General features: G+C 31.1%; 2 protein-coding genes across 9 annotated transcripts; both read left to right on the top strand.

The window, feature by feature from the left end:
• Positions 1-665: 665 nt before the first annotated feature.
• Positions 666-8,110, top strand: emb (exportin-1 emb). Of its 8 annotated transcripts, none has more exons than XM_018504040.1 (14): positions 666-850; positions 2,444-2,676; positions 2,763-2,957; positions 3,033-3,383; positions 4,214-4,939; positions 5,048-5,282; positions 5,371-5,534; positions 5,620-5,754; positions 5,852-5,995; positions 6,067-6,213; positions 6,331-6,579; positions 6,676-6,928; positions 7,028-7,278; positions 7,438-7,584. In XM_018504040.1, exons 2-14 carry the CDS (start codon positions 2,479-2,481, stop codon positions 7,582-7,584), a joined length of 3,195 nt encoding a protein of 1,064 aa, XP_018359542.1. In that variant the 5' UTR covers positions 666-850; positions 2,444-2,478. The 8 variants fall into 8 exon arrangements, with proteins under 8 accessions (XP_018359542.1, XP_018359540.1, XP_018359538.1 ...); XM_018504038.1 differs by having other exon boundaries at positions 2,440-2,676; XM_018504036.1 differs by having other exon boundaries at positions 666-1,124; positions 2,440-2,676.
• A 3,094-nt stretch (positions 8,111-11,204) lies between these two features.
• On the top strand, positions 11,205-22,708 carry LOC108758553 (uncharacterized). Its single transcript, XM_018503555.1, has 27 exons — positions 11,205-11,542; positions 11,839-12,001; positions 12,217-12,356; positions 12,492-12,786; positions 12,865-13,009; positions 13,680-13,873; positions 14,014-14,253; positions 14,670-14,851; positions 15,269-15,407; positions 15,477-15,750; positions 15,880-16,114; positions 16,196-16,466; positions 16,587-16,753; positions 17,264-17,482; positions 17,547-17,666; positions 17,754-17,973; positions 18,055-18,243; positions 18,382-18,579; positions 19,185-19,347; positions 19,421-19,776; positions 20,237-20,408; positions 20,565-20,848; positions 21,530-21,726; positions 21,816-22,033; positions 22,117-22,259; positions 22,333-22,507; positions 22,698-22,708. Exons 1-27 carry the CDS (start codon positions 11,370-11,372, stop codon positions 22,706-22,708), a joined length of 5,283 nt encoding a protein of 1,760 aa, XP_018359057.1. The 5' UTR covers positions 11,205-11,369.
• Positions 22,709-23,572: the final 864 nt, after the last annotated feature.

Raw genomic sequence — 23,572 nt, 5'->3', positions numbered from 1 at the left:
TTTGTATCTTGAAACGAGGTGAAAATTACAAAAGTGAGCGAATTTACTAGAATAATGATAATTTCATTGGTCAACACCTAGTAAATTTGCTCACTTTTGTAATTTTCACCTTGTTTGAAGATATAGAATCGACCCCCAGGGTGCGTCTCATCGCAGCCAATATATTTATTGCTGAATTCACCCTGGATCTGACGTGCGTCGTACGACGCTCTGCAACCAATCAAAAAACAGGATTTTGCTTCATATCATCAATACGAAATAAAATTCTGCTTTCTGATTGGTCGCAGCAAAAGCGTCGTACGACGCACGTCGGGTCCAGAGAATCCAGCAAATGGCTGCGTTTAGCAGAGAAAACTAGCCAGTCAGTGCTTAGTGATACTTTAATATGATTGGTTCTTGCCATATATCAAATTCGCGCTAACATCGTAAATTCCGAATACCGGTCTGAATCACTAGTGCACACACACACACACACGCATATTGATATTTACGGAAGTTGAGCTGAACTAATCAGAAAAGGGAACACTCTCCTACGATTCTCTTTGGTTACGGCCGGTACAAATGCTCGGAAACTGTTGGTAGGTTCCACGGTGATTGGCCGAGTCTTGAAAGGCCAATCCAATCGCCACCGCTGTTTGTCCGCAATGGCCGCGTAAACTTTTTCCGGCCATCTTGTTATTATTTTCGAAAATCTTGAGGTTGGATTTTCGGAAAGAGACGCAACTGACGCAAGACGCAATAGAGTTGATGCGAACGCCTCCGGCACTGTGTTTCGAATAAACTGGCGTGAGAAAAACGTTGCTCGCATGAGGTTGAGAGCGCAGAGTTGCGACGAAGAACGGTCTGGGCGGTGGGTATCGTACGAACCTCTCCGTAAAGTCGATCCTCGCCTTGCTCTGCCTTGCTCAGCCTTGCTAGCGACCCGAGCGACCGTCGCAATAGTAGCAGTAAGAAGCAGAGAGCGAGAAAGACGAAGGGATACGTGCCGTACGTGCGTCGTGCGAGAGACGGCGTGAGAGTGGGAGGAAGAGAGAGAGAGAGAGAAAGAGAGGGAGAGCGTACGACACGAGTGCTAGCGAGAAAGCACGACATAGATAGGAGGAATGACGAGTGCGTGAAACGAGGTACGAAAGTTGGTGGTCGTGCGCGGGAATCAGCGGTTGTGTGTTTGACCCTTTTATGCTTGTGATTCGCGCCGAAGTGGCCCGACCGTCGGCGCGGAACGTGTGCTTTTTTTAATTTCCAAAAACAGCGTGAGTACGTGTATGATAGTGAGCACGGTAAGTCGCGCGTCGTTTTCCCGCGGCGCCTTCTCCACTCTCGGGCTCCTGACGACGCAATCAACGGATGAATGGACAGCCGACTCTCGGGGACGCCGAGGATCGCGTGAGTGAGGTACGTCTGCGGCCACCCCCGCGGACGTACCGCTGCGTCCTCGCCCGAACGTCTAACTTGTCTATCCCATCCGTCCGCGTGACAATTTCCATCCGCGGCTCGATCCACATAACCTTGCTTCCGATTGACAAATGTAGGTTAGATCGAGTGATCGGCGGCGGCGGATCGGCGGTCCTCTCGCAAGCGGGTACATCACGAGGCGGAGTAATCCTTTCCCTCGTCTTGATTCTCCTCGTGCTTCGGTTCCCCGCGTCGCGGAGATCCCTCTCGGGTTTTTGTGAGCGCAGTGCGAACACGTGCGACGTAGTTCCTAACGGCACCCTCGGCTATTTTTTAGTATCGTTGCTCGACGTTTGCCGTTTCGATGTCGCACGATTTCTAAACTTCTCCGCGCTAAACTTCTAATGGAAAACAATTTGTATCTAAAGTTAAATTCTTGTACACGTCGAAATCTATATGTCCGTTCCTTTAGGAATTTCAAGCGTCGACTACGTCGTGTCTATCTTGCTTCGCTTTTATAACTTAAAATGGTCCAACAACAAACTCGGTTAAATGCATTAATGCACACTGGTGCATTTTAAAATGATTGTACACTGATTTAATCCAAGTATTAATGTGAAATTTCTCGAATGATAAAATATGTGTACAGTAAAGTACATATTTTACCAAGTAGTACAATAAACTATTTTAAAGAGTTTATGGTTTTATTCGTTTATATATTTACATTAAATATACATTCTTATTTTGATTTGTGTACAATGATTTTAATATATACTGGGAATATATCATTTGACCACAGATGATCATAGCGATTAGTACTTGGAGTTTTCCTACTGGATAAGTATTGTAAATGGCTTATGGTCAATTGCAATGTAATCAAACGACTCATCCATGTATACTAGTGTGCATTAGTGTACGCTGCCAAATTCGCTATTAGGTTCAAAAGCTAAATTTATGTCAACCATATCCATCTACTTGCTAGTCACTATATCTAAGTGTATTACTAAATGCAAGATATCTTCATGTGTCTCTTTTATTTAAAAGGTAGAACATACGAAAGGACATACAGTTAAGATACATACAATGGCAACTTTGGCTGAGCAAGCATCTAAATTATTGGACTTTAATCAGAAATTGGATATAACTCTTCTTGACAATATAGTAGGATGTATGTACACTGGGATAGGTGAGCAACAAAGAGTTGCCCAAGAAGTATTAACAACTCTTAAAGAACATCCAAATGCTTGGACACGGGTAGATACCATTCTAGAATATTCACAGGTAAATGTCAACAAATGTTTTTCATATCTACAGTTGCATATATATATGTATATATATCTCTGCAAATAATTATATTGTTGCTTCAGAATCAACAAACAAAATATTATGGTTTGCAAATATTGGAACAAGTTATAAAGACACGATGGAAAGTATTACCAAGAAATCAATGCGAAGGCATAAAAAAATACATTGTAGGCCTTATCATAAAAACAAGCAGTGATCCAGAGACGATGGAAGCTTCCAAAGTTTATCTTAACAAACTTAACATGATCCTTGTACAAGTGAGTAAAAATTATTTCTCTATGATGTATTTCTTTATGAAATATTAATTATATGTAACGATATTATTCTGTCAGGTACTAAAACGTGAGTGGCCAAAAAATTGGGAATCGTTTATCAGTGATATTGTTGGTGCAAGTAAAACTAACGAGAGTCTTTGTCAAAACAATATGACTATCTTAAAACTTTTGTCAGAGGAAGTATTCGACTTTTCTAGTGGTCAACTCACTCAGACAAAGGCAAAACACTTAAAAGATACAATGTGCAGTGAATTTTCACAGATATTCCAGCTTTGTCAGTTTGTGATGGAAAATTCACAAAATGTTCCGTTAGTAGCAGTCACATTAGAGACGCTCCTGAGGTTTTTAAACTGGATTCCACTTGGTTATATTTTTGAAACAAAGTTGATAACTACTTTAATATACAAGGTATTATGTGTATTTTTTTCACTACTTTTTGTCTTAAGGTTTTTATTTACTTTCAGATTATGACGTTAGGAGTAAGAAAATAAAAATTCTTGCAAATTATATTTGAATAGAAATATTTTTCAATAAAACAATTTGCAATTGACAAAATAGACTTATGAAATATATCGAAAACTTATGTTTTAAGGAGAATTACATAAATTAGATTTATTTCTATTATATTATTAAAGAGGGACATATACATCCAGATAGGTTAAAAAGATGCTTATTTATACGAATTTTTTTGGTGACTTAACTTTACAAAATTTTGACCAATATCTTAATGTAAGTTAATGAAAATTTTAATTAAAAATTTATAAATAACATACTATTCTCATTAATATACATGTAAAATATTAGTTGAAACTCTATCTGAATAAAGTTAATAGTTTTCAGAAAAAAGTTTATAAAAAGAGGCATCTTTGACTGTTCAAGATGTTCCCCCTTAATTTGACAGTTTGTTATATCTGTGAACATAGCTCATTTCATTTTTGGTTTTGTATAACTCATTTTTAGATACATTTATTGTGTATTTATTTTTATGTATTAATTAACAAAAGAAATAATAAATTTTATTATAAATAATTAATTTATAATTTGGGGTTCTATTAATTGTAAGTACTGTTTTATTGAAACATATTTTTGTATAAATATATTTTATAAGAATCTTTATTGTGAATTTTTAGTTTCTGGCATCACAATCTGAGATAATAGTGGTGAATGAACAAAAACCTTAAATACGAGTTGTTGGTGCTCTGCTATTATTTATAATAATCTATGTTTTTAATTTACAGTTTTTGAACGTACCAATATTTCGGAACGTTACTCTAAAATGTCTAACTGAAATCGCAGCAGTCGTTGCCACAATACCTAATTATGATGATATGTTTATTATATTATTTATCAACACGATGGAGCAATTAGAGCTAATGCTTCCGCTGGAAACTAACATACGTGAAGCATACGCGGCTGGTCAAGACCAAGAACAAAATTTTATTCAGAATCTAGCTATGTTTCTTTGCACTTACCTAAAAGATCACGGCGAGCTAATAGAAAAAAAACAAATGAATGAGATATTAGTAAAGGCATTACATTATCTCGTTCTTATCTCTGAAGTCGATGAGGTTGAAATCTTTAAAATCTGTTTAGAATATTGGAATGGATTAGCAGCTGATTTGTACAAAGAGAATCCTTTCGTGACCTCGTCGCCGCTTTTCATGTCTAAAAATATGACGGTTCCACCTCGGAGATTATTTTATGGTCAAGTTTTAACAAAAGTACGTTATATTATGATCAGCAGAATGGCAAAGCCCGAGGAAGTACTTGTTGTGGAAAATGAAAACGGCGAGGTTGTCAGAGAATTTATGAAAGATACTGATTCTATTAATCTCTATAAAAATATGAGAGAGACTCTTGTGTATCTTACGCATCTTGATTATTTGGATACGGAGAGAGTAATGACAGAGAAACTGCAAAATCAAGTTAACGGTACAGAATGGTCTTGGAAGAATCTCAATACGGTAATTGTCTTTTTCAAAATACTTATTTTATTCACATTGACAAATAATAAAATGTGTTGAATGAGAGACGAGGATAATATATTTGTTATGTCTTTATTTTTTTGTTAGTTGTGTTGGGCAATAGGTAGTATTTCGGGGGCTATGCATGAAGAGGACGAAAAACGTTTTTTAGTAACTGTAATCAAGGATTTACTTGGTCTTTGTGAACAAAAAAAAGGAAAAGATAATAAAGCTATAATTGCCAGCAATATCATGTATGTTGTTGGTCAATATCCACGGTTTCTCCGAGCCCATTGGAAATTTTTAAAGACTGTTGTAAATAAACTTTTTGAGTTTATGCATGGTAAGTAGATATTTTTATTACGGAAACATTTTGTTGTATAATACAATTTAAACATAAACAAATAAATGGATCTTTGTTCATGTTTTAGAGACGCACGATGGAGTGCAAGATATGGCCTGCGATACTTTTATTAAAATAGCACTGAAATGCAGACGACATTTTGTTACTGTACAAATAGGGGAAGCAATGCCGTTCATTGAAGAAATTCTTTCTACAATTAGCACAATCATATGCGATCTTCAAACACAACAAGTAAGATTAGTCGTAATACTTATTTTACATACTTGTTAATGTAATGTGTAATATTGTGCAATTACAATCTAATATTATACAATAGGTACATACATTCTACGAAGCAGTTGGCTATATGATAAGTGCTCAAGCTGATACTTTAGTTCAGGAACAGTTAATCGAGAAATATATGCTTCTCCCTAATCAGGTTTGGGATGACATTATTAGTCAAGCATCTAAGGTATGTCGTGGTATCTTGTTATGTTAATCATAAGAAAACAGATGCTTTATATTTGTATATAATGTAATTGTATTTCAATATAAATATCTTTCACCAGAATGTAGATGTCTTAAAGGACCAAGAAGCCGTGAAACAACTCGCCAGCATCTTAAAAACAAATGTTAGAGCTTGTAAAGCTCTTGGGCATCCATATGTGATGCAGTTAGGGAAAATATACTTAGATATGTTGAATGTTTATAAGGTACGTTCCTCTACTTGTATGTAAACATTTTCAAGTAGTTGATACTTAATGCAAGTTTACATTTGTTTCAGGTTATGAGTGAAAATATAAGTGCTGCGATAGCTGTGAATGGTGAGATAGTAATGAAACAACCTTTAATCAAGAGTATGAGAGTAGTGAAAAAAGAAACGTTGAAATTAATATCGGATTGGGTGAACAGGACGAATGATCATCAAATGGTAAGTTTTCTTGCTCATAAACTTGTATAGTTTTCTTTTGTCCTTCCCAAAATTCAAATTTATCTTTTTACTTATTTCATTTATACAACATATATTTATGGGAATTTTTTTTAATAGGTGTTGGAAAACTTTATTCCACCGTTACTGGATGCTGTTTTACTGGATTATCAAAAGACGAATGTTCATTGTGCTAGAGAGCCTGAAGTGCTTAGTGCTATGGCCACCATAGTGAATAAACTAGAAGCCCATATCACTAGCGAGGTGCCCAAAATATTTGATGCAGTATTTGAATGTACTTTAGAAATGATAAACAAAGACTTTGAAGAATTTCCGGAACATAGAACAAACTTTTTCCTCCTCTTACAAGTAAGTGAAGCAATATCCATTTGTTTGTTTTTATATGATTAAACATTCCTCCGAAGTTATATTTGAAGATTATTTTATCTTTATTTTTTAATTCAGGCGGTGAATATTCATTGTTTCCCTGCATTTCTTTCAATTCCACCGGCTCAATTTAAACTGGTTCTTGACTCGATTATTTGGGCTTTTAAACATACAATGAGGAATGTAGCTGATACAGGATTACAAATTCTTTATCAACTTCTATTAAATATTGAACAGCACGAACAGGCGGGTCAAAGTTTTTATCAAACATATTTTACGGATATTCTACAACATGTATTCAGTGTCGTCACAGATACATCACACACTGCAGGTAAAGTAATAATACCGTTGTCATTGATTAATTAATATTTACGTTAATATTAATCAATATATATTGTTTTTATGTATTTGATTTTATTAATGTGTACAGGCCTGACTATGCACGCGACTATTCTCGCTTATATGTTTACACTGATTGAACGTGGGAAAATTCATGTGCTGCTCGGCCCTCTGCCTGATAATACTTTATATATACAAGAATTTGTTGCAAGATTGCTTAAAGCAGCCTTTCCGCATTTAACCGATAATCAGATTAAAATAACTGTACAAGGTTTGTTCCATCTTAATCAAGATATCAACGCATTCAAGGAACATCTCAGAGATTTTCTCGTGCAAATCAAAGTAAGTAATATTCAATATTTTGTGCTTGCACATTTATCTAAAAATATATATGAAATAGTATTATTTCGCAGATTATAAATAGTGGGGCACACAAAATAATAGCTATCAGACTTTAAAGTTATTTCTTTCAGTTTTAAAATAAATTGTTTTTATCTGTAGGAATATACGGGTGAGGATGATTCTGAGCTTTATTTGGAGGAACGGGAAACAGCTTTACGGCTAGCCCAAGAAGAGAAAAGGCGGCAACAAATGGCAGTACCAGGCATTATTAATCCTCACGATATGCCAGAAGAAATGCAGGACTGAATTACCATAGTCCTTGTCTATCATGTTTTGCACATCTGAATGAGAAACACTGTTAAAAAATAATTATTGTATCCTTTGAGCTGTAATTATCCTTATGACATCACCATAAAAAATAGACAAATATTGATTATACTTACTAAAACCGAGTCTGCAAAAAGAAACTACACCCTTGTTAGGGAAGTAAGCCCAAAATGTGGTGAACTGTTTGTTATAGGATTTAAAAAAAAAGAAATTCGAGTTTCCGTTGTGGATAATAGGACAATTGCCTGCTAGCGATGCTATTTCATGTAATGAAATAAAAGATTGCTTTTCAGAGAAAATCGATTGTCTAAGAAACGATAATTCTATAGGACAAAAACGTTTACAAATTAATTCCCAGATAATTAGAATTACACAAAAAATGGTAGATATAGCAAAAGTAACCAGTCTTGAGAATTACCCTCAAATGATTCGATATATATATATATATATTTCATACATGATGAATTTTCTCTATATAAAATTTTCCACGAAACCTATAATACTACTATATTTAAGTTTCGTTTTAGCATTTTTTTCTATCCGAGTTAAGAGAAACGCTATAGTCCACAGAATTGTTTTGTGCACACTATTGGCCATTTAAATTTCTTGTCGAATGGATATGGATATGTATGTATGTATGTAAGCTTACTTGTGATAGCTTATACTAATGTATTGATACATGAATTTGTTATAATATAAATAATACAAAGAAAGTTTTTCTTGTTCCATACTTTTTATTCAGTCAAAATGATATGTTCATTCATACAACCGCGAAAATACATTATTATTCAACAATAATGCCAATAAAATTGATTTCTTTTTTTTTTCGAAAGATAACAAATGATGGAACGTATACAGTGATATGAGACGCGTGCGCGAGTGATAAACTTACACCTAGATGAGAGAGAGAGAGAATGCACAGGTATATAGTATATCTAACAAACAATCCGAATAATTCAAAACCGTGTAAAAAATTATATAAATATATATAAACCAGCGCGACCTATTTAACTTGTTAGATGATTAATGCATTTATTTGATCATTATACATATAATAATGATTTCACTGAATACTTGGTGAGTTAGTGTACTTTATCGGGCGTGAGTGAATAGTAAATCTCTTGGTGATTTGCGTGAGATAAGATTTGTGTATAAGGTATCATTGGGTTTGTGATCGATGTAAAAGGATAATTTTTATTGCAATGAATCATATAAATGATTGTCGTATGTATGTTTAAATCAGTGTAGAGCTTTAAAGAGTAATACGTCGATATTATAGTTACATGCAAGGGGAAAGGAGCGATCAAATTTGAAATATGTGAATAATTTGCATAAAATAGTATCGTCGCAAGCAGGCTCTGAAGATGATGTGTACGTGAAGACGCGTGTTTTTATCTGACGATCAATGAGAGCGAAGTTGTATAAAATACTATCATTATTATTACTATTATTATGAACCATACAGTGAACACTTGTAAATTAAAATGATCGCAACCGTACGTTTAGCACTTATTTAGGTACTCCATCTTATCTCGATTTGTGTTGTCGAATTTAACTTACAATTAGTAATTACAAGAAAAAAAATATTACGCTGAGGAATCTTCCTACCTAAAGATTAGCGACTTATATTGAAGGATCGAGTTTTTTAATACATTCTGTTTTTACAAATCATTGTCGTATCATTAGTCATACGCGGCGTTCTATTGAAATTAAATAAATTTAAATAAACGAATTTGATTCATTGTACTATCGCCTTGTTTTTATTATCTCTAAAACACTATTTTATTATCTTTAAAAATATTTCAAAGACAACATTAAAGCTTTAATATATTATCCCCAGAGCACAGAAAAATTGCAGAAATATTTTATTGGAGAATGCAATATTGCAAAAATATTGTAAAATGTTGCAACGTGGTAGTAACATTAAAATGCTCCCTTTCAGAAAGATTGCAATGAGATAACATAGACTGCATTGTTCTATTTGATTTGATGTTCACAGCTCTTGTAAGTATCATTTGTCCTTGTTTAACAGGATTCTGTAGTTGTCCTGTTTATACCATAAATTCAGATTCTCTAATTTTTTAATTGCATTTAAAGATTTAAAAATCCTTCCATGCATAATTAAAGTATTGACAAAAACACAATGCGCATGCAATAATTTCGCATAAAAAACGAAAAAGAATGGGAAAATTACATGTTTTGTTATCGGCTTCCGCCGTCTACTCGCGACAACATTATTTTATATAAAAGTTTTATGCTTTATGAAACGTATTTATATGTATTTATATGTATGAAATGAACTTAGTGCGCACTACAGATTAAATGAAAAAACTACTATCTAATCAAAGAAGAAATTCTATATTCGCTCAAAGCGATTTTCATATGTTTAAATATTTCTGTGTGAATTTATATACATATCTGATTCTGCAAACTACGCGCCGAAATCTTTTCCAATCTTGAAACGCATTCATGACCAGAACTCGAGTAATATTTTAAAATTACAATTTAATAATTTTTTTATGCTAATGGGCATCTTTTATAAAAATATTAAGATGTTAAAGAGAACCTAAACCTAAGAATAATTTTACTGCGATAAATATTGCCTTAGTCAAGGACAAATATTTTCGAAGTCTCGTAATCGAATTAATATGACGTACCGGAGTCAGAAGTTTCAGAGAGAGAGGTTTAAATTTTGACAGATATTTTTCGAAATAAAATTATTCTTATTGATATATCCTCGTAAAATGGTAGTTGTGACGATACAATCCTTCCTCGTCACTCCTAGAGGTCCTATACTTTTAGGATTCTGAATTTATAGTCACCCCCTTTCAGCTCTCTCAGCATAAAGATGGTCGTAATTGAGTCGTGAGACGTGAGTTGCAGTCATAGGTAGTCGTAGATCAACAACGCATAATGTTTTGATCATGGTATAAGATATTCTCATATCATGCAGCATGCCTACGACTTAAGTTCCACGACTCGGTTACAGCAGAGAGAAACCTGAGGGCCTGAAGGCTATGAGAGCAGCCATTGGCGGACATGAGCAATGGCGGCCATACCCGCTTCCGGCCTTTTTCAAATGACGGTTGGAAGCTGTTGGAAGCTCCTTTACATAAAGTCACTAATTTAGTGACTTTATCTTTACACTGCATACAGCGACATCAATATCAATTTTATAGAATGATGCGAACTACATTATCGACACTACTGATAAAGTCGTAATATGGTATATCGAAAAATGTGGTGCAAGTCTTATTATTTAAATAAAAAATCTGATTAAATTAGATTTTCGATTTAAATAATGAGACTCTGATTAAATCGAAAATGACTGACTCGATTACCATCTAATAGAATCTAAAGCCCACATACGCGTATTTTATCGATTCAAATTCATTGTTAAATCTTATCTTAAAAATATGCGGAAAAATTCAAATGAATAAGGTAGTAAAATCCAAAAGGGACAAATATTTCTGTTTGTATCTTATAAATTATTAGAATCATTTTTTATGTATGCATTGTTTTAAAATTAAGTATTTTAAGAGACGCAAATTAAACTGAGATTATCGAATAAACAGAAACTACGTATCTATGGAGACATATTGGAAACTTTTATTATTCTCGAAGCTGCACATTTACCTTGCATATCAATATATATGTATTAGCAAATGCGCTGTATCTACTTTCCAGAATCGTTTTAATACGTCGGATAATATAAACGGAAATATTTATTAGTAATTTATTATCAATACATTTTTACTGATAAAATGTCGAAAGACGAGTGGCAGAAACACCAATCCAAGTTTCATGATGAGAAAAAGTGGAAAGTGAAAAAAGATGATGGCAGAATACATGAGGAAACCTATGATTCGAATAAATATGTATCCGGAGCAAAACGCGTGATGAATGGAACAGTACCTATGAACATTTTACAGTTTCAGTATCCTTCTTAATTGTTATAAAACTGTAAAATGATCGCTAGATTTTTCTCTTTCTTCTTTCGAGCCGCGCGAATGTTCGTTGATACCGCGATGGCGCACTGAACGCAGACCTCATATGAATAATATTAAAATAACATTAAAAAATTATTCTAAAATAATTTTATTTTTTGATCACGATTTATTCTAACGTTATTTTGATGTAATTGTGATTTGTTCTGTTTGTGTGTGTGGGTAATGAAATAACTATAGGAGTTTCACAAAATTGAAAATATATGTTTCTTAGATAATATTATAGTCATTCGTTTTCGTACGATTGTCAGAGATATTTTAATCTTTGTGTGATAGAACCGAACGTTGTCGTCTTTGCTTCTGGTAACATTTTACATTTTTTAAATACCGTAACCAAAAAGCTGTGGTTCAGAAGAGGATACACGGGTGGTGGAATTGGACACGTGACGGTATTCTTTAATTTTTTATGTCTATTATAAACAATAGCCGTACTCGCTTGGGACATAGAAACTTGTATACAAAGAATCCTGTCAAAACAAAAATGCAATAAAAAATACAGTCCAATTTTTTCATTAATTTTTAATAAATTTTTCTTGAAAAGAAAATAAAAATTTCGAAAACATGCAGTATGATTTCTCACAGTATTATTTTGCTGCTTCTTTAGAAAAGTCCAACGTTTGACCATATTGCCGTTGGTGAAAATGGTATTAAACCTCCAATAATAATCTATAAATGGCCTTCAATGGATATTGTGACAATTTTATACAATGGCACGATGACATCTTATTGTCATTTAGTATACAGGTATTTTATAAAGAATCTAAAAGATCGCAAGATCGTATTTACTACTTCAATATATTTATACTTTAAATATTTCACACATATTTTACAAATTTTTATATATTTATATAAATTTATATATTTTACATATTTTTGAAGTGCGGATGGTTTGTTGCTGGTGTCACAAGGAGGACATCCAGATTACACAATTACCTTCTGGGATTGGCAGAAGTCTGAAATAGCATTAAAATGTAAATCTTACAATAGAGATGTTTACAATATAACGATATCTCCGTCGTTACCTGGATATTTAGCGACAAGTGGTTTGGGACATATAAAATTTTGGAAAATCTCCGAAACATTTACTGGGCTTAAATTAAAAGGCGAAATTGGTAAATTTGGTCAGACAGAGATCTCTGACATTGTGGGCGTATATATCATGCCAGATGGCAAGGTAAACATATTATTCAAATATATCAATTATTTTAATTTAGTCATTTTTAACTTATATATAGAATTATACTATTTTTAGATTGTATCAGGCTGCGAGTGGGGAAACATTTTACTGTGGGAAGAAGACTCAATTACTCTTGAAATATGTAGAAAAAATCGGCAGCCATGTCACTCTAAAGCAATTACACAATTTGAATATATGAATGGGGAACTTATATCAGTTGGTATAAAAATCTTTTATATTGTTATGGTGACAATTTATAGAAAAGGCAACAACAGAAGTATTAAAAAAACATACTATTCAGTAGAATTGAATCAGATACAATTCTAAAAACTTTTTTATAAATTACCACGTGATATTGAAATATTAATTTATTAGCAATGTAGAAGTTTTCAAATGAGAATTTTTTAAAATTTTTATCTTTACCAAAATAATCTGGTGAAAATTTTCCTTAGATTAATTATAAAATTTTTCAAAATTTTAATTTTCATGTAAATTTTAGAATTTTTTAGAATTTTTTTTGTTCTAATTTTGACCTTTTAAAAAAATTTTTTAGACTTTTTATACGAATTAGAATATTTTTCAGAAGAGTGCCGAGAAAGTGCAGTTCATCTTTTTTAGAATTATTTACATTATACATACGTGATTTCTGAAATATACTAATTGTAAAATTTCTAAAATTTCTTATTTTATAATTTTTGAAGAAATAAATAAAACGTGAAAGAAGTTCAAAATATTTTTTCAAAAATCTTCATAACTTACAAATACAAGAAAATTAAAAAAATAATACACCAGAATGATACTTAAATTAAAACGTAGTTAGAATATACATATCTAGAAATTTAGGCTAAATGAGATAATATTTTAATAATTTTTACGAATGAATTGTATAGGTATAGATGGATGGATTCGAATTTGGTTTTATGAAACTATAGATCAAGCAAATCCTCACAATGGGGAACGTTTTCTAGAAATTCAACCTATCTATGAATATCACATTAGTGAGAGTGATGGAGCAAGTGCAATGTTAATGTGTATACGTAAACAAAAACCAGATAATCCAGAAAGTACATATTGGTATGCACAAGTAAGTAACAAATTTCCACTATAACATAAATATTAAAAACCATTGATAGCGGCGTTAGTAAATTTAACATAAAATAAATTAAAGAAAAAGAAGATGAGTGAAATACTTATGCAATTTTTAAATACCTTTTCTTTCTTAAGGATGGAAATGGTGGAATTTGGCTAATAGATTTCCATGATTTAACAACACAACTACCGCAAAAAATATTTACTTGCCATGCGGGAGCTATAGCCGACATGGATAATGCAACGTGGGGTCCTTTTGTAGCTACACTTAGTAAAACCGGACAGTTGCATATTTATAATTATCTAGAAAAAAAGTTAATTTTGGCACACCAATTTAACGACACCGGTAGTCAAGTTGTTTGGTTTCCATGTCAGGTAAAAAAGTTAGGTTTTATAAATCTATATTCATCTGATTTCAATTAGACATTCTTTTAATATTATAGTAGATTGTAACATATATACCGGGTATTCAAAATAAAATGTTAGACATTTTTATATCGAAAACAATGCATTTTTAAGAAAAATTGCTCAGATAAGTTATTTGATTTAAAAAAAATAAATATTATTATATTGAAATCTACATTTATCTACAACACTTTTCTATAGCGCCACAAAATAACATGAGAAATTACATTCGTTTTCTGGTATTTTATCGCTTACAATTAGTTTTGCTATATATGATTACATTCCCCCCGCCGTAAGAAATCTTCACATTTTTTTTCTACATACATATAATAAATATTTTTATAATAAAATCATAATGGATAAAATTTCTTTCGTATATTCGCAAGATTGAAGCAACAGGATCAACACTTGCTTGTGCTTTCGGAAGTGGTATTATTCGTATAATTGTTGTAGCGGTATCAATAGCTGACACTATTGACAATATAAAGGGAGATTATGTTAGGCTGATTCAAGTCATAAAACCACACAAAATGGCAATAACCACAATGTCTCTAAATCCATCATGCAAGTATGAAAAACATTATTTTAATAAGTGCTATTTTACTAGGAGAGCCTTCGTTTTGTGTGTAATCACCGATTTCAATAAACTTTTGTGAGTGTGTAGTATGTACTCATATATGTACTACAATAAAGTAGGGAATTATGGAATTATTCGAAATGAATCGGATCAACTATTTTCAAGATTTTTTAATTATATTTTCTAGAAAAACGGAATAATTCCGAATAAATAATTCTTTGGAAATTACAGAATGAGAAATTTTAGAATATTTCAAAATTGATTATAAAAAATTACGAATTGTCTAAAAAGTATGAATTTATATAGAAATTCTGAAAAATTATATAAAGAATTCAAGGAAATATTTTTACCAGAGTTTTGCCATAAATATATAGTTGTAAGAATAATTTCCATGCAAGAATATTTCAGCCTACTGGTGACTGGTGGTGAAGATTCAATTGTGTTTAATTTCAAAATTGCAATCACTGAAACTTTTCCTGTCATTACGCCAATTGGCTTCATAAAAGTACCTTCAGGAATCACGTGTCTCACGTGGAAACCGCAATGTGTAAATAATATAATTACAATTTAACATCGGATTATCCATAATTGTTCTTAATTTAATCCCATTTTATAGAAAACTACATTATTAATTGGATGTTCACAAGGTGATTGCGTAGAAGTTGTATTACCAAGCACACCTCAACCATACACTATGGCTTCATATGAACTCGTTCAGTGTCAACCGAAAGCATTTAAATTCCATTCTGTAAAATCTGCTATTCAAAGAGAATTAATACGCTTACATCGAGAGGAAGAGAAAAAAGAGAAAATAGCGAAAAAACGTGAAGAAATGGAGCGATTAACAGCTGAAAGTCCTGGACTAGAAATTAACGAGGAGGAATTTTTTGGTTAATATATTATTTTTTTATTAACTCATCTTTCTAAAATGATAATGTATTCTAATTTTATCATTTAATTTAAATTAATATAGAAACAAAATTGATAAAATTAAAGTAAGACAATTAAATTTTCAACAGATATAGAAGAAAAAGAGCCATTGCCAGAAGTATATATACCAAAAATACCAAACAAAGTATTAACAGCACAATATATTAATCGCGATATTATTTGGTTGTCAATAGCAGGATTTGATGCGGGATATATGTACGAATATCTAAGCCCTGAGGTTACAGAAGATATTGAGAAGGAGCCTATTAAAAGTATCGCAATATACGACGCAGATGACATAGAAATACGAAGTTGTCTCTTTTAGTAAGCGCAAATAAAATTAATTTTTATATTGCATAAAAATTGATTTTGTATTATTGTTTGTCCATCTTATGTTATCGTTAGTAAAGAAAGAAAGTATTTGTTTCTGGGAATGGAGCACGGAGAAATACGAATTTGTAGATGGAAACCCGAAAATTATACAGATCTTTCAGATTATTGGATACTTCCAATGCATGATAATTATAATGGTTACATCCCAAAAATGATTCTCAGCCATGATCAAAAAATGTTATTTACATGTGGATATGACGGAAATTTATTTTCTTATGAAATAAACGACGATACGCCATTCGAAGAAATCGAATTTGAAAAAACCAAAGGGACCTTATCTTTAGTATGCATTTTTATTAATTAATTATTTTTCAAAACATTATTAACTTGAAATTAACATAATGAGACTGATTTTCATGTAAATGCATGCTCTAATAAATTAATTTTTGATATGATGACATAGCCATATACCAGTGTTAAAGATATCGAAGAAATTGATTATGCAAGTCTGGAAGAAATGATTCAACAAGCTGAATATAACAGAATTGAGACTGCGGCAAAACAAAGTAAACGTCAGACTTTAGAGATATTACTCAAATTAAGCGAAGAATATAACAAGATTGTAGAAAGGTTTAGATAATGTCAAATATATATACGCGGAAAGAACAATTTTGCTGAAGCATGTAACAATATATTCTCATTAAAGAATCTTCCTATTCCAACCGAAATTTGATAATAGCTTTAATTATTATCCAAAAAATTATTATCAAAACTGCGTTATTTTATTCAAGTTATATATTGTTTAAATTTTTTATAAAAGATTGTCTAAAAGATTTGTAAAAATATTGACATTCTAGCAATTGTCAGCTTGAGCATTTCATATAATTATTTAGGTAGACCAATAATTATTTTCAGGTTTGTATTTAAAGAATCCTGCCATAATCTTACGGAAATTAAACGCGTCTCACCCCCCATCTTAACACTACCTCCACCGACCTCAATTTTATATTTTTATCCCAATTTCCATAAGATTATAGCGGGGTTTTTTGGATACTTCAGCAAAACTGGTCTTCTTGTGTAATTATTATAATTAAGCAACGTTAAGTAAAAATTATATTAATGCATATTTTTATATATTAGGAATAATGCACTGCCAAAGTTTCATCAATTAAGTCATAAAGAATTAGAACTGGATTTTAGAATTATAGCTGATCTAAATAAAGAATTGGATGCGGAAATGTCTGCAGTATTTGAGAAATTGGCGTTTAAAGTGGAGAAAAGCGAACTTGGATTACAAAAACTTCTAGAACACTTTGTTCAACCTGTTACATGCTTACCATTTGTCGTTTGCAAAATATCGTAAGTGAAAATTTTCAAATCTTAAAAATGTAACACGAATGATGTGATATCTATATTGATACAGGAAACCAGATAACATGGTATATTCTTTGCGTCAACACATCTTGGATATTGACGTTACTTTGCCGCATATTGACATGATAAAATATATAGATATGTTCGACAAAAAAACGAATGAAAATAGGTAATTTGTATGCTTGATAAATATCTATTATGAACAATTCATACATCTAAAACGATTAAAACATATCTTTGTCTATTATGTGAGTAGTATAACGGATATCAAAACGCAACATTACGAGATGGAGAACCGAGAAAAAGATAAAGCGAAAATAAAAGAAGAAATTGAAATAGCAAAAACGAAATCAACAGTGGATTTCTTAAAGGATATAAATTACGAAGACATGGACAGCAGCCTGGGAATTCAATTAAATCAAATGTTACGTAAATATACTTTGCGAAAAACAAGATTGGAACAACGCGAAAAAGAAGTTAGTATAATTTATAGATATTAATATAAAAGTAAATATTATTACTATTATTACTGTAACTTAATCATTTGTTTTATTCAGTGGAAAGTTATATATAATGAAAAGCCGGATATATCTGTTAATCAGACATACGATGTACTCGCTATAGAGGAAGCAAAAAGAACTATCGGTGATTATAAATTAAAGACATCTTCAGTTTTTAACTTGCTGTCGGAAGAACGAGATACTCTCTTTTCGAAATATAAGGAACTGCTAAATTGCCGAAAAAAGGTTTGCAAATAAAAAAAATGTTTATTTATTTTCATTTATTTCATTTACTTTCATTTATTTATTTTCAATTATATATGATTTCATATTATATATTTTCTATATCAAAAGCTTTACAAAAATTTTTGATGATATCTGCAGCTTTACTATCAGCAAGAAGCTTTCAATACAAGATTGAAAGCTGTGAGAACAGAAAAGGAACACTTGCACACGGAAGTTCTACATTTAATAAAATCCCTCAAAAAAATTCACGCCGAGATACCATTAGAAAGTGTGAAACCTTTGCCAGTTATTCCTGCGTTAAATATTAATGTAGAATTTCCCGAGAGAAAAGTAATGGTACGTATTCCCTCACTTATACTCACAAAGTAAAAACAATACTATATCAAAATATTATAATTTCCTACTTAATAATGTAACTGTTACATACATGTGTTATATCATTGAGTGAAAAATTATAATATTGATGTAATGTTACTGATAATTTTGTGTTTAGCGAGTTTTTATTGATAAGATAAGAAAAATGTAACAATTTATATTATATCGTATAGAAAGAATTTAGCAATAAATTAAATTAATGATAGGCTCTAACAAATTAAATCGCTAATAAAATATGATTGCCTTTAAGAGTCAACACTGTTCCATGAATATAGTACAGAATAAATTATTTACGCACATTGCGATATCTTGTGTTGGCATATTTTATTGGAAGAATTTAAATTATATATCGTATAGGAGAGAGAGAGAGAGAGAGAGAGAGAGAGAGAGAGAGAGTGTGTGTAGGCTGCAAAAACCTAGCAACGTAAGGTTGCTGAACCAATGAGTATCCAACATGAAATGCCAAATTAATTTACATAAAATGCTCATTAATTCAGCCTTATGCTATGTTTATGCAGCTTATGTTATCTTGTGTGTGATGGGCTTTAATTTTTCCACATATATAGATCGAAGAATATATATTAAAGGCAGACATGAAGCAAAGACAAACAGCAATTTTACCAGGGCAAATAATATCTGTTTGTCCAGACAGTCCAGACGAAGAATACGATGTGCTACTTCTAGATGAGAAATTTCCAAAAAGTGCAAGAACTTTTAGCGAACTGCTTGGTAGTAAAAAAAAATCTATATGTTTATGTATATGGACTTTTTTAGTAAAAGTTCGTATTATTTTATGTTACAGAAAAGAAACTGAAAGTCCAACCCACTATCCAAGATAATATGAAGTTGTTTTATTTAAGCGATGACATCGAGAATTCGTGGGAACGAGAAATGAAATTTTCTCGTATATTGCGAAAAAAACACGAACAGGATTGCATATTAAGATGTATACAAATCAAATGCGAAAATATAGACAAGAAGTTAGACAAATTAGAACATGATAGATTGAACATTGTTACCGAGAATATCAATCTTAATCTATTTTTATTGACGCTCCGTCAAGAATACATTATCTTGAAAGAGTATGAAACAATGGAAAACGTATTACATGACCAAGTTAATCTTAAATCAGAAGAAGTCGCAACAGTGAGGAAAAAGGTTAGTTAATGTTTTTTTTTATTTAATTGTTTAATTGTTTCAAGATCGACGAGATATAATGGTGACCGAAATCCTTTAACCCATATAAAACTGGAAATATAAAAATTTTTATAAAACGTAAGGGAATAAAGTTTTAGAAAGAGCAGTTTCGTTTCGTAAGAATTAGGGGAAAATTTGCGAAAAGACCCCGAAACAGTTAGTTAATGTATTTTACCATGACTTTTATTTCTGCCGCAACTTCCTGTCAGAGGGAATGCGTATGTACTGCTCGTGAGTGATTTTCGTGATACAAGAAATGTTCGTGTATAACATTCTGAACATTTCATTAATATTTGAACATTCTGTAAAAATTCTTTTGCTTCCAAATGTACAGTACATTGGAAATACAGATCGAACTTTTCATAAATGATTAACGCTAACTGTGTAAGACTAAGAATTATATAATAATTAATATTTTCAGATACAGATAGCAACCGACAAAGTTGACATTAAAACGAAAGAAATTACAGAATTACGTAATCAGATAAAGGATTCTTTTTCCAATTTCATGCATAGAATAAGTGATAACAAGTTCTGTAACTTTTTACGTAGAATATTGAAGAAGAAATATAAAGAAGTGAAGGAAGACGATGGTAATAAGAGTATTTTTTAAAAAGAATCCAATAAAAATGTTTCATACAATCATTCAATTATATCCAGATTTTTGGAAACCCTGTATCTGTACTTGGCACACTCTGTATGTATAATTAAAGTGTACAATTTTTTTAAGTCATTTATTATTACTTTAGAAACTACCACGACTGAAACGGATTCAGAAGAAACGGACGGTGATGATAATGGAGAATCCGAATTAATTTATTTCGATGAAAACGTATGTCCGCCAGAATGTGATAAAACACTGTATGACTTGGTATTTTCGATAAGAGAAACACGATATGCGCGTGAACATCAAATTAGGGATGCGCAACGAGTTATAGAAACTCTTCATAAAGAGATTCAAATTCATATGAAGAAGCTAAAAATTGTAGAGAGTGTTTTGAAGAAAAATGAGGATGATTTAAAAATGTTTATGGTATTATATATTTAATGCGTTAATTCATTAATAAAACAGTCTCCTGGTAAAAAAGTTCTCATATCTTATAATATTTTTAAGAAATTTTATGTTTTAAATTTATGAAAATTTCTGGACAAAAATATTTTCAGATTTTATAAGGAGGATGTTCATTGTCCATTAAAATTTGGCTGGCCTCCGTCTTTACACGCTAAACTATATCGTGTATGTATCGTGTTCAAGAAATGCAAATATGTTAGTATATATGGTTTCCATGCGCTGGAAGTGGTACTTGTATCAAAAATATTGAGTTCAAACATTGATATTCGTACTCTACCTTTCCAACGATATGTATAATAGTTTAACGTGTAATATCGGGAGCCAAAATGAATATCCTTCTTGTCTTTAGAAATTATTGAATGAGATAAAATCTTCTTAAAAATCTTGGAATATTTCAGAATTTACATATATAATACTATAATTAAAGAATTCTAGGAAAGACTTTCTCAGTGTTTCTAAAAAGTGTTCCTCAATTCGTATTTTACAAATTCGTATTTTACAAATTTTTTCTAAAAAATTCTAAAATTATACAGAATTCTGAAAAATTCTGAAATTTATAGAAAATTTGAAAAAAATTATGTGAAGAATTCTAAGAAAAATTTTCATATAGAAGTGATATCGTTTCCTTAATCTGTTCAATAGCTTAAGAAACAGCAAAAATTAAACAATGTGCAAGTTACGGTGCTAATGAAATTACATCAGCTGCAATATTTTAGCGAGTCACAAATTCCATTTAAAGTGCATGATTGCGTAGTATTTGATACGAAAAAACTGTCTAAATTATACGCGAGAATACAACAGTTATACGAGGAAACACTTGAATTACATGTTAAACACAAGTACGTAAATTTTGTACATGGCGAGCCTATAAATAATGTAACCAATATTGACGATCCTTATGAACGAAATATACATGTTGTGTTTGCAGAGATGCTCGAACACATCTCCACAGAATTAAACTCGATTGTAATCATATGCGTGTCAATAATAAAAAATTACAAGATGAGATAAAGCTGAAAATAATGAACAAATTTGGTCAGAGTTTATCTTTAAACAAATTATATGAAACAATACTTCGTCGAATAGTATATGATATTAAAGCCAATTTAAGTGAGACAACGACGTATTTCACTAAACGAATCAAGCGTAAGTTATGCGCTACAATAATATATATTATAACGTATTTTAATTTCATAGATTTATATTTCGCATTTATATTTTTATTGTAGATGTCAAAGAAAATTACGTTGAAGAATTAAGCATATTTAACAAGTTGCTTCGGGAACATACGCAAAAATTAAGTTTCTTGACACTTTTAGTGGAAGAGCAATCAAAACTTCAGAAACTGTTAAAGCAACGCATCATATCAAATGTAAATCACATTTATATTTGTTAAATATTTAATTTCACATTTACTAACATTACCTGTAACATCGCTGTTACAGGAAGAAATGCTGCAGTTGGAGGAGAAATACAAAAGTGATATAATGAAGTTGGAGAGTATCCTTGAAAATCAAATGCGACAGAAGCATCTATTTCAGAATGACATTAAAAATCTTAAATTAAAAACAAAGTCGCAATATACAGTCCAGTGTAAGGAAATAGTATCCAGTGATAAAGGTAATAATAGGAAGATTTCTCGCTCTTTCAATATTTTAGTGTCATGACAATTATTAATGTTCAATTATCTTAAAACGGAGATATGTATATAAATATAGATATATTTTCGAAAAATAATTTTTTTTAAATAAAATAATATAATTATACATATAATAAACATACAAAATATATTTAAATATTGAATTTACAGGAACACTTTGATCCCGTTATAGACGGAAATGGAAGAATTTTTTTTTCAATATTGATAACTTTAAAATATTATATCACATTATATGTAAGATTATTTAAGAAATAAATAACAGTTAATTAAATATAGTCTCATAGTTAAATAGAATGCAATTGAACTCTGCAATTATTTCATAATATTAATAATTATAAAATAAATTGTATAAAGTAATTGATGTAGACTTATTAAATAGACTTATTAGTTAAAAACACCACAATGTTATGTGTTCGTTGTATTTTATTTATCGTTCTTATATAATTACTATACGATAGCTGTACAAATGCATAAGTTTCGCTGTTTGCTATGTATATAGCAATAATAAATAATAATTCATGCAGCACCGATTGTTGCAAAAAGTTTTCAGAAAAGTTTCAAAATTATTTCAACTTTTTACATATAATGAAGAGCAGTACGCGACACATTACTAGACGGACGCGACAGAGTTTTTATTTTTCATAAAAATCCGTACAGAATAAAAGATATAACTAAGATATATCTTAGTAATATCTTAGTAATATCTTAGTAGAAAAGATATAAATAAGATTTTTCATCTGTATTCTAGTAAGATGATTCTTTGAAGGCCTCGAACTTGGACTTTAAAGTCTCTAAGGTGAAAATTAATATAATTTGAAAGTACAGTTTCGTTTAGTTTTGTGTTAGAATTCATTTAGGGATCTATTCTTTCAAAATTATTTTTATAAATTTTCAGCAACATTCTGACACACTTTAGAAAGGTTTCAGCAATTTCAATAACTTTTTAGCAATATTTAAGAAAGATTGCAATTTTTATTGCAATAATCTTTCAACAACTTTTTTCTACAAAATTTCAAGCATAACAA

This window comes from Trachymyrmex cornetzi, unplaced genomic scaffold (assembly GCF_001594075.2).
Source record: "Trachymyrmex cornetzi isolate Tcor2-1 unplaced genomic scaffold, Tcor1.1 scaffold16, whole genome shotgun sequence".
Classification (NCBI taxonomy): domain Eukaryota; kingdom Metazoa; phylum Arthropoda; class Insecta; order Hymenoptera; family Formicidae; genus Trachymyrmex; species Trachymyrmex cornetzi.
This window is presented reverse-complemented; position numbering and strand designations above follow the sequence as displayed.

Excerpts from the sequence above, each read along its gene's own strand:
- LOC108758553 (XM_018503555.1), top strand. The coding sequence starts at position 11,370 with ATGTCGAAAGACGAGTGGCAGAAACACCAATCCAAGTTTCATGATGAG. Across the intron at positions 16,115-16,195 it reads ATACGAAGTTGTCTCTTTTA|TAAAGAAAGAAAGTATTTGT; the intron begins GTAAGCGCAAAT and ends TGTTATCGTTAG. Across the intron at positions 17,667-17,753 it reads AAAAAAACGAATGAAAATAG|TATAACGGATATCAAAACGC; the intron begins GTAATTTGTATG and ends TTATGTGAGTAG.
- emb (XM_018504033.1), top strand. The coding sequence starts at position 1,348 with ATGAATGGACAGCCGACTCTCGGGGACGCCGAGGATCGCGTGAGTGAG. Across the intron at positions 5,283-5,370 it reads ACTTTTTGAGTTTATGCATG|AGACGCACGATGGAGTGCAA; the intron begins GTAAGTAGATAT and ends TTCATGTTTTAG. Across the intron at positions 5,755-5,851 it reads TTATTAGTCAAGCATCTAAG|AATGTAGATGTCTTAAAGGA; the intron begins GTATGTCGTGGT and ends ATCTTTCACCAG.